Below are 12,105 nucleotides of genomic sequence, written 5' to 3'. Positions count from 1 at the left end.
GTTGTTAATCCATTTGGGCTCTTCCATGTATACTTTCTGTTCACACTTTTCTTGAAAAAAGTGTTCATTACTGGCATTCTTCAAGATTCTACGAATTCCACAAGTCTTTCTCCTCTTTCACCAATTCCAAAATTTCCTATAGTTTCCTTTACTGTGCTGTTTTGTCTTTCTCCAACATTAGCATTGAAGACTTGAAGTCCCCCGTAATGATGGGGCTTCAATGCCAAATGAGTTCTCTGTTCATCTAGAAATCTCTCAATTTCAATGTATATTTTCTTCAACCTCTTCATCATCATAGCTTGATGTTGGTGCATGTATTGTTATAACCCTTAGTTTGTACCTCTTGGAGATCCTGAGTAGTAGTCTTTACACCCTTGGTGATGTACTTTTGAATTCCAAAATGTTGTTTTTAGTATCTTTATGGATCAGAAAGCCAACTCCACCTTTACTCTTTTCACTGTTTCCATTGGTAAACAGCAGATTTCCACTTGATAAACTTGTGATTCATTTCTTCTGGTTTCAGTCAAGCCAATGATATTCCAATTCCCATTTTCTAATAACTTTTCCAGCTCTAATATCCTATCTTCACCGATGAGCAATCTTACATTGTAACAGGCCAAGTTCAGTTTCCGTGCATGGCAGCCTCGTCATACCCAGAGATTCTTTGCCCCCTCTGATCCTCTCGCTGCCGTAAGAGGGAGACTGAAAGCCACTGGGGACTGAGGGCCATTTGTTTTATTATGTTGTCATATTTAATAGTGCTGGAGGGTTGTACATGAGTGGATTTTAGGGAGGAAGGCCAACTGGACTTCTCCTGAATCTTCTAAAATAGCAAGATTTTGGATCCATTAATGTTTTAGAATGAGTGTCTGATAATACACAAATGCCTGTTCCCCTCGAAGCCCCACTTTAGGTACTTGCCATTATTCATCTTCCAAATATTAATGATAAATTATTGAAGTTATTGAAAATTAATTGGAGAATAAAAAATTTATTATAGCATTGACTTGGTTTCTTAGAAATATAGGGATGGATTATCAAATTATCCTTTTAAGCATTTAGATTGCATATTGTCATTCAAAATGCCTGTATATAAAACTGAAAGGAGATGCAGTTGTTAAAGAATATCTGTACAAATAGTGGCATAAAGCCTGTGAAATGGCATACATTTTAATTTTTTTCATTTTTGGCAAAAACAGGTCTTCAGTAAAGTTGGAATTTTCTATGTACATTCCAGTCAAGAGAAATCCTGAATACATTATTAAGAACATCAGTTACCAGTCAGGTAAATTAAAAGAAAATGATAACACATTTCAAAAGTATATCGGAAATATTCTTTTTCAAGCTTTTCATTTTTTTTTTTTTTTTTTCATCAAAGTACAAATTGTTTGCTGTTTATGTAATTGGAAAGGTCTCGTTTACAGTGAAATTTCCATGTGTCTCAATAGAGGAATTTACTTTGTGGGCCCACTGTGCAGTTTGTTTCGAGCAAAAACAGAAGATAAATCTCTGTCCTGTTGAGATTTGCACTTGAGAGAGCAAGCAGTTCTATTTGATATATCCTACTGAATAATATAATAAATTTGACACACCACAAAAACCAAAATAAAGAGTGTCGTAATGGTAAGCTTTTAAAAAAATCCAAAGAATAAACATGAAATAAAAAATGATTAAAGTAATATTGATAAATGTAGGGTTAAACCCTCAAATAAAAACCTTGGGCTAGTGCCACCAGATCATAATCAAAGCTACAAGAAGTGGGAGATGATCTAGGATAAAAAAAAATAATAATAAATAAATAATAAATGTTATTAAAAATATTCTCATTTTGTGGAATTATTGGAGAATATTCTCTACTTGAGAATATCGGTAAAAAAAAAACAGAAATAATGTGATTGAATGATTATTCTTGTCTGATGGATTGGAAAGTAATAACATTACATTAAATACGTACATTCCTTTAAATATTATAACACTTCACAAAATCTTCTAGTTAAAGACAAATTATTTTCAAACTAACCTCTTGAACTGTGTACAAAATGGACACACCATCAGCATAGTTCTGTCAAACAAATGACTTAATGTGTGTACTTCATCAAAACTATAAGCAGTGTTTCAAATGATAGGTAATGCATGTATTTTTCAAGATGAGGTTTTTTTTTTTTTTTTGTATTAACCTTTTCAAAACGAGTTTGCCACACACGCGTTGTGAGATGGCACACACCCACACATGGGTGGGTACTTATGAATTTTTGTAGCAGCAAGCCCCATAGAGTGAATTTTGATGGAATTTTGAAATTTTGTAAAAATGAAAACTTTGTACATAAATTCTTTAAAATATTACTATGCTTATTAATCAGTTTAAAATATTATTTCGATATTTCCCAACACTAGACTAAAATTATTGTCAAAAAATGAAATCGGAATATCTCATAAAAAAAAAAATTGGAAATAAAACCTGTTGTTACTTTTATTTTAATGCAATAGTATACTTTACATCCATTTATGTATTACTTGATTTATTTTTATCAAATTCTGGATCTAATTCCACAGAAATTCTTCACTTTCTTCTTTTTTAAGTCTCAATTACACAACACGCGTATCTTCACCAATTATCAATGCTATTTTCATGTTGCCATCTATTGTCCACAATTTGTAGCAACACAGTTAAGAGATGGCAGCATATACTAGAAAAATTTCAAGGCAACATTTTGAAGGTTACTTCAATGTTTGAAGATCATTCAAAATGTGGACCTCTCTATATACTTCCCAGACACTATACATGAAAAGCATAGAGCTACATACAGTATTACTGAAAGGGTTAATAACTACAGTGTGAAGGAACCTAAAATTGTATACTGCAAAAAACACTAGTACTTGATGTTTTTAAACTTGACAGGTTCAGTTAGATATTGGGTTATTATTAATTTCTAAATTTTAAAAATTAACATTTAATCACCTTCAGCATGCAATACAGAAGTAGATGAATTTAGACATTGCAGGATGAGTTATGGTTTGAATTGTTCCTCACCAAATCCTAGTTGTTTCACTGGGATTTATCACATAAGTGCGTAAAGTACTGTAAATTTTAGCAAAGATTGCTATGCTTTATTTTTAAAATTCATATTAAAAAACTAAGTATCAGTTGTATTTTGGTGCAAATGCTAAAATTAGTGCAAAAATAAAATTAAATGATAACATATTATATATATCTATTTTACTTAAGGGAAAATTGTTTATGGAATGAATATTGATTGATATATTATTATTATTTTTTTTTTAAGGATATGGCTTGGTATTCTGATTACTTTTATTGTGGTGCTCACACTCAGCATTACTGGTAATATACTTCTTATGTGTTGCACTCTGTCTTGTTCCTGCCATACGAGGCAACCTGGCCATTGGCTAAAACGTAGACGCTTCCATTCCCATACGTATTCTATCCCTGAATCAGACAGTTTGGAGACATCAACAGATGATGAAAGAGTCAAAATGAAAACCCTCAAAACAAAAAAATAATATTTTTATCAACTTTTTTTTTTCTTTGCATATGAGACAGGGGCTTAGTTCAGGTAATTAATTTATTGAAGTCTGAACTGGTTAAAATACACTCCAAAATAATACTGACATAAAAGTTTATTTCTGATTGTGGGAGTTTACAAAAGCTATTGTGTGAACCAATAAAAAATCTTAAAAGATTTCTATATCACCTCAATTAACCTAAGAAGGTTTCAGAAGTGTATTTATAAAGGGAAGGCCATATTAACTTCCAAAAAAAAAAAAAGTTCACTGAACCTAATAACATTCACCACTCTAATATGCTTTATTGCCAGTTACCACCTTGTTGGGATCTAAATAGAATAAATTTCTGAATCAAAGGGAAATAATTTTGTTTGCTAAATAATCCTTGCAGGGAAGTTGAAAAATGAATTTATAGAAGTCAACAATAGGATGGTTATCCATCTTCTTTATGTGCACCATTATGAGAAAAAAAAAGCTCTCCTTTTGGGAAATTAGTAATCTGTTGGCCTCTTTGGTAGTATGTGGATACATTACCTGTTTAGAAAAAGTAAATTCCTGTTACCAACTAAAGGAAAAATTCTGTATAAAACCTTTTTTTCTACTCAGGATTGTAATTGGTAAGTTTCAGATGGAGGTGTAAGACTTTTTTGCTGAGAAACTTAGGTTTTCTTTCCCTTCCCGGTATATGCAGGAAGGTTTTCTTTCCCTTCCCAGTATATGCAAAGAAAGTATATGGGAGTATATGCCTCATATATTTCAATTTACAGAAATTATATATACAATAAAACTTCTTGACCTGCTTTACTACTTACATTAAACAACCCAATACAGTAATGTGATTACTTTTTCTAAAGCAGTAAAATACATTCCTGTAGCCAACTTAGGTTAGGTGTTATTTGTTTGAAAAACATTATTTGCAGTTTTTTTCCATTATGAAAAAAAAATTTTCTTGAGGTTGATATAATAAAAATGTTGATAGCACCAGACTATAATCTTTTAAAAGTTTAATCCATTCTACCTCTTCTCTTGTCAAAAAAAAAAAAAAAAGTTAAAATGAAAGGTCAGTTAGAATAAATATTGAAAAAGCAATAAATATATTTTAAGCAGTAATTCTAGTCATCAACTTTTTTATCATACATATAGTTTTTTATATAAGATTGTGTAAGTAAATTGAATTATTCTTTATTCTGCAATATCATACTTAAATCTATTTATTAGAAATTTATTCCACATCACACTTTTTTTTGTGACTTTTATGGTCAAGTTATGTACATAATAACATTCATATTTAACTGTATATGTGTAGTTTCATTTTTCATACTAAATCCCAGTAGGTTAAAATTTAAAGCATATGTCTATCCTATTTCCTCTAAACTTCTCTGTTACTTGTAGGAATATCTATATACTTTGGTGTTACCCTTTAGATCAGAAAGTAATGGTTTAATTCGTTAAAATGGTGGAGGTAGTATATATGTACTACTAATGAGTTTAAAATTTTTTGTTCCTTCTCTAAATTTTAAAGGAGAGATCATATCAAGCCATTAACTTCAAAAAAATTATTTCGACACCTTGATAAATGTGTCTATTTCGAAAGAGGAGCAACTTAGGAAATGTTATTATGTGTATATTCATAGAAGGTTAAGTACTTTCTGTATTGATATCATGAAGGCTATTACTTTTCCTGTATTTTCACACTTGGCTCGATATTTTTGATTTTTTTTTTAATCTTATTTATACTATACGTTAAATATTACATAAAACGTTTTTTTAAAGCAAAAATAATGTTAGTAGAATTTTTCAAGTTATTGATTTGATGTGACCTCACATTTGAATTTAGTATGAATCATGTGAATTCTTACAAAAGAATGCTGTATGTATTTTTATTTCAGATCATTTTTCATTCTTCTAAATTATAAAATGTGCTAACTTGTTTGTGTTGTAAAGAAATTTTTATATACAGTATATATGATACTTTTCTACTTATTAATAAGTCAAGAATTTATTAAATTAATTTCCCAGTTGTTTTTAAAACAAGGTGTTTTTTAATCATAGGTATTTAAAAAAATTTTGTAAATATGAAAATGTTCTTAGACAAAATATGTTTTAGAAATTTAATATGCAATTGTGCGATCCTTATGGTCATAAATTTATTTCTTACCATTCTTGACAAAATTGCTGTCATACTGATCTACCATGTTCTTATGACAGGATTTACATATTTAGTTTGTTACACAAGTTAATAACATGGTTTTAATAGCATTGAGCAAATAGAGAAGAATAGGAGTAAAGATATATTATTTAAATAATAAGACATATATTTTGACCCACATTATAATTGAGCAAATGTAAGATAATAAAAGGTCTGTTAGAGCAGTTTACTTTTATTTAACACTTTTACTGGCATGGTAGATATTTATATTCACTATAAACGCTTTAATATATTTTCACATCACTGCCATGTGCCTGCTGATAGCATGCAGCTTTTAAGGCAGTGCATCCACTGTGGCCTGTTGGTAATATAACACACATCAACATTGGTGATAATTCACAATAGTGTAAAAATGTAGACTGCACAAATCACTATATTCAAGCGACATGCACAGGAAACAATAATCACCAATCTCCTCTGACAAAGCACTCTGCCGAATGCATATGTGTTCAGAAATTTCAAAGTAAAATGCTGATACTGTTTCTTCATCTAAGTACAATAATAATCTGGGATGGGATTGAGAGAACAAAAATTTTAAATCATTGTGGCAATGAACATGTTAATGTTATTTTTAGTTTAAATCTATATGTTAGTTTAATGCTATATTAAACTAGTTTAATGCTATATTAAATGTTAGTTTAATGCTATACTAATGGGTAGTGGTATCCATCTGAGAATAAGTAACATTAGTCTTCTCCTCAGGTGAAGCGTTACTTATTCGAAGTAGTGCAATATCATGGCAACTCATTGTGAAGGTATTCACAATATGAGATATAACTTAAAACGATGCCGCTTTGCTAATATTCTGCTCATTCAGATTTGGCTATGTATTATTGATGCTTTCGCACTATACTTATACATAGTCTAGACTTTGCCATAGCTGGAGGCTTACGCCCTAAATGCTTTATAGTTTAATGCTATATTAAACTAACATTTTCCATCAGAAACCAACCATTATTCATTAAAGTTATGTATCAAAAAATTCTTGGAATTATACAATCCACCTTAAGGCTAAAAATTGCTATAATAATGTTTTGCTTAATTTATTAAAAACTGTACATTCCCACTGATGGATAAATCTTATAGATCGACAGACCAATACCACTTATCAGTTTCACTCTTCCTGTCATTCCAGCAATACTCCTTTCCTTAGATTAAGACAATCAGAAGTTATACTATTTTATTGTTTCTACAATCCACTTAATTTTAACTATATCCCTAAGAGTTCTGCTGACTTATTTTAGAGCTTCTAAGGTTAATTTTATTTACAGTATACTTAACACAAAATTCACTAAGAATTTAATCTTCCACTTTACCCTTGTGGCAAAATAATAGCTCTAATTTGCGTATTATGTAACTGGAGTGTCGAAAATTTAATGACAGGAATTCTTTTTTTTGATTATGTAGCACACTTTACTATACAAACTTAACCACTTCCTTGCTGTTAGACATACTTTACATTGTGATTTTCCAAGTGCCACCTTTCCTAAAAATACTGAGATAAATTAATTGGCATCTGTTTTGCTTATTGTCCAAACTCCTTACGAGCTATCTTATAAGTTTTTTTTTTTCACACTGCTAAATTTTACTACACACTACCTCATGTGCTTAATTTAAAAGTTTGCTTCTTTCATTCAGAGCATTTTCACTGTAATAATTTTTTATTACTTATCATTAGTAGAATAAAACAGAAATCTAGACAAATTCAATTAATTTAACAAAAGTATATCTCAGTTGTGATCCAATTCATTTTTCTTACCGACTCTGAATATTTTCCTAATGACAAACACAACAGTGGGTTATCATTAGATGTCTTGTAATTAGAGTGGTACTGGCTATGCAACAGGTAAAGTTTAGGCAGCCTTTCTTTTATCATCCAATTTTCCAATGAAAGTTATATTAGTCATTTACAGTGAGCAAGGTATCCATGAGCAGATCACTCAATGAACACTTTGTAATTCTTTACTATAGTTCTCCCTCTCTCACTCACCTTGCAAAATGACTGTGGCTGCTGATCTTCCACACTGAATGGAAAATACTTGGATTTGATCCCCTTGAGGAAAAACGGGAGAACCTTTGTAAGGTTTTACAAGCTGTGAACAAAAATCTTTTGTCACTTTTTTTCCAAAAATCTCTGGTTTTATCCTGTAAATAGGCAAAGTGACTATAGAATACACACTATATATTGACCCCTAATGGTCTTCGTTGCTTTGATACTTATTCTGAAGCAGTTCAACCCAGCAGCAGTGCGTAGCACATGCTTCTTGATTAGACTGGGATTCGAGCCCGTGACCACCAAATACGGCGGATGCGAAAAAGTCAGGGAATGACCACTGCATATCCCCAGAGCAATATGGCCTTAGTTGCTAATGCTCCTAAAAACCAAATAACAACAAACAAACGGTTCAACCCAATCACAGGTTTACTTACTTAAACTGACAGTTTGAACACTAAACTAATTATATTGCACAACAATAGAATACTATTTAAGACTATGCATTAAAACAGCTTTCTGTAAATCTGCATGTAGAATAGACTAGATGAAATGATATGCATCTTTATCAGACACCTGGCATTAGTGTGATATTTGGCAGAAATACTGTAAACTTTGTTGTCTTGTCTTCCACATTTGGCTTTCTATTTCAAGTACAACAGACTTATAGGAATTAACCTACATGTCTGACTCCATATCAAATACATACAAAGAACCTACTTCTTAGCACACTGCCTACCACTATATTATCTCAATTGCTATTTTTCCATAGTGTGTCTGTTTTTTCATGCTGTGAAGCATATTGAATTGAAATCTCAAAAAAGTGTACTTAAGTGTTATTTGGCAAGCTTTAAAAAAAAATCTGTATTTTTGTAATGTATTTATTATGTAACTGAGATTTGTATATAAAATTATTGTTATATTAGCTTTAATATATTTTATTAAATATGTTTAAAGCTGAAAAGATGACTGTTAATTACTGTTTTACAAAAACCTTAAAATTCCAAACTGAAGAACACTGTCAGACTAATGGTGGTTAACTGTTCTGAATGATGGCATTACCACAAATGCTTACTTAATCTAGTAAATATATTAGATTGATGTCCTGATGTTATCAAGAATAATTGCTGCTTAAACATTCTGATAATCACATTCTTATGAATTTCTCTGACTGGTAAGCCACAGTAAGTTAATCATGGAGTCTTAATGGTTATGGTACTTTTTTGGTGAATAGCTATCTTCAGTTAGAAACAGTGTTAGAGGTAGAGTCCTATGTAGACCCATTATTAGACCCACAGTGACTGGAACCACACTCAAACCTGACCCACACTGTTTGTTTGTACTTGCATAAAAAAATCAATTAAATTGAAAAGAAAAGAATGAAACATATTCATAATATAATTAATTTTGTTTTTACAAATTTTTGGTAAGTTGCTGTGTGTGGAAAGGAGGATATCAACAGTTTCTGGGTTCAGCTGCATTGTTTCTTGGATTAGAAATCTAAATTTAAAAAAATTTATCACTAACCACACCTTTAGCACCTTTGGTAGGGTTGGCAAGAATTAACTCCCTCTTGTTCTCCAACAGAGGGGATGAATGCACTTTGTTATAAGTTGCCTGCCATATTCACTTGAATGATACTGTGTAATTTACATGTGTCGCCTAATTGGCCAAAACTATAATGGGTGTGCTGTGTTTACCAGATCCCCCTAATTTCCAACACCAATTTCAAATTCTAAATAGTCATTATTTTTTTTTTAATTATATACCTCACCACCTTCTTTATGTCCTTTGGAGTTAGTACATCATGGCCTAAGTTTCCATGTACCATAAAATTTCATATCAAATCAAATCTTTATTGCCTCAAAGGGGTCAGGATATGAATATACACTTTGTAAAAATAATTGTAATCAGTAGCAAAAATGAAAATACAGACAATTTTGTATGTATGACTATAAGCTGCTTAAATTAAACAGTAATTTTGAATTTCCCACAATGAATGCAGTCCTAAAAAGGCTGTTCTTTTAAGCTATAATTTTTAGGAAACTTTTAAGGTTTTTCTTTCAGTTTTATACTGAAATTTTATTTTTAATGTCAATTCAGTTTCTAATTCTGCAGCACTGAATGCACACTTTATAATCAGAAGCACAATATGGACTTTGATACTAATGCACACTATACAAGGGGAGCATTCAAAAAAAGATTTGTGTTCACCCAGAAGGTAGTTGTGATAGAAGGTTGAAACAAACACCATGTATTACACTTTTTGATTATAGTCACCAGACAAAACGACACATTTTTGCAACCTCTTGATACACTTCTGCAGACAAGTTTTGTAGAAGTCCCCTGAGTGCTCTTCAAACCACAACTTGGCAGTAGAAATCACATCATCAGCAGTAAAGTGTTTTTTTATAAAGAAAGGACTTCAGAGAAGGAAAGAAGAAGAAATTCAAGGGTACAAGGTCAGGGGAATGAGCAGGATGTGGCAATATTTCAAACCTACATTCATGGGCACACCTCACTGCAGCTTGTGAGGAATGCACAGGGGCATTATCATGGAGCAGGCACACATCTTTTTACAGCTTTATGAGAAATGTTGAATAATACTTCGCCATCACAGTACAGTCCTTTTGAAGGTATTCTGATAATATTACACCATTCTGATCCAAATAAATTGACAGCAGCACCTTGCTAGCACTTGATTGCACATTTGCCTTTTTGGGGGGTGGTGATTCTGCATGCTTTGATTGTTTTGACATTTGTTTAGTTTTGGGATCATAGTGATAGAACCAAGTTTCATCCGTTGTGACTAGCTGTGAAAAAACTCCTCTTGCCTTTCTAGCACATCAACAACATTTCATGTGTACATTGTGCCCTTTCCTTCTTTTGGTAAAAGGTCAGAAGTCTGGGAAACCATCTAGCAGACATTTTACTCATGCAGATATTGATGGAAAACGTCCACAGATCCTACACTAATTTGGAGCTCTGCAGCTAGTTCTTTGATGCTAATATGGCAATCTTTCAGGATTAATGCCTCAGTTTTTGCAACACTCTTCTGTTACAACAGTTGCTGTGCATCTTAGGATTTCTACATGCACTGAAGTTACTCCACATTTTAATTGTTTATACCAATTTGCAACACTGTAACCTGGGCAGTTTTATCCATAAACAGTGACCATTTCTTCGTGAATTGTTTTCAATGTTTTTTCCTTGCATAAAGAGGAAGCAAATCACGGATCTGTATTCTACTTTATCCATTGTGACATTTCACTTCATTCAGTGCTGCAAACAAAACAAAAAAAAAAAAAAAATGAATTGTCAGATCGAAACCAAAATTTGTGTGGTTGCTTATAGAGATTTCATGGTATCAAAAAATTTTCATCTTTCTATCACAAACTTTTTTTCACAAACTGAACATAAGGAACCATGCTTACACCTCTGCAAAACAGGATACTAATGAGCGTGTATACCCTTTCAACGCCGTATTTATAGAAACGGCTGATGCAATACCTCGCAATTGCTGTCTGATGCAATAGAAGCGTTATCTGATGCAATACCTTTGCTTTGCAACAAAATTACTGTGATCAAACAATATCTTATACATTTTACTGCAAATGTTTTTTTTTAAGGTGAAGTTTTTTTTGTCTGCCACTGTCGATATACTCTCTCTCTCTCTCAGTTGTCTTTGCATTAGCAACACCTACCTAATATCTCGTGGGCCACCTTTTGCCAATAACACAGTTCACACCCGTCTTCACTGGAATCCCCAAAATATTGCAGGCTGTCATGTGGTAGGCTACCCATGCATTGCATAATGTGTCCAGTAATACCGCACATTTTTAGGTGGTTGATCGTAACATCAAACATCCTTTTGCAGTAGGTCTAAAGCATGCTCAAATGGTCGAAATCACATGAGTTGAGCAGCCATAGGATTCAAATCAAATTATTATATTAGGGTTACCCGTAATTTAATACATAAACCTGTATTTGTGTCTGTAAATTGTGTGTGTTCTCTGGTTGATTTGCCTCTTGCTGGGAAAAAACCAACGTTTCTGGAGATAAAAACCTTGCTATCTACGCCTGAGACCGACCAAGCCAGCCATGGAGTGAAAAAACCCATTAAAGTTCCTCCCATCATTGACAAGATTCGAACCCGGATCTTTTCCATCCAATGTGGGGAGGACAGTGGCGATACCACTGTGCTACCACGCAGACTGCAGCAGCCATGGGATTTAGAGTGTGCTTAGAGTCAAATGACACCAAGAGATTATTATTATCATATTATTTCTCCCTGATTGGGGTTCCACCTCGTGACGGGTATTGCTACCAAGTACACAGGGTGGTTTGTTTTATGTCTGGTGTTACTGTTGGTCGAGGAACT

General features: G+C 32.4%; 1 protein-coding gene across 1 annotated transcript in view; it reads left to right on the top strand.

Moving 5' to 3' along the window:
* LOC150082879 (N-acetylglucosamine-1-phosphodiester alpha-N-acetylglucosaminidase-like) overlaps positions 1-3,535 on the top strand; it is a 105,453-nt gene extending 101,918 nt beyond the window's left edge. The window contains exon 11 of the mRNA XM_090376888.1: positions 3,285-3,535. Coding sequence (XP_090233014.1) covers positions 3,285-3,519 — 235 coding nt within the window. The 3' untranslated portion in view covers positions 3,520-3,535. The remainder of the gene's footprint in view (positions 1-3,284) is intronic.
* Positions 3,536-12,105: the final 8,570 nt, after the last annotated feature.

This window comes from Mastigoproctus giganteus, chromosome 7 (assembly GCF_048544385.1).
Source record: "Mastigoproctus giganteus isolate SK-2022 chromosome 7, ASM4854438v1, whole genome shotgun sequence".
Classification (NCBI taxonomy): domain Eukaryota; kingdom Metazoa; phylum Arthropoda; class Arachnida; order Uropygi; family Thelyphonidae; genus Mastigoproctus; species Mastigoproctus giganteus.
The sequence above is the reverse complement of the archived record's forward strand: the minus strand, read 5'-3'. Positions and strand labels throughout refer to the sequence as shown.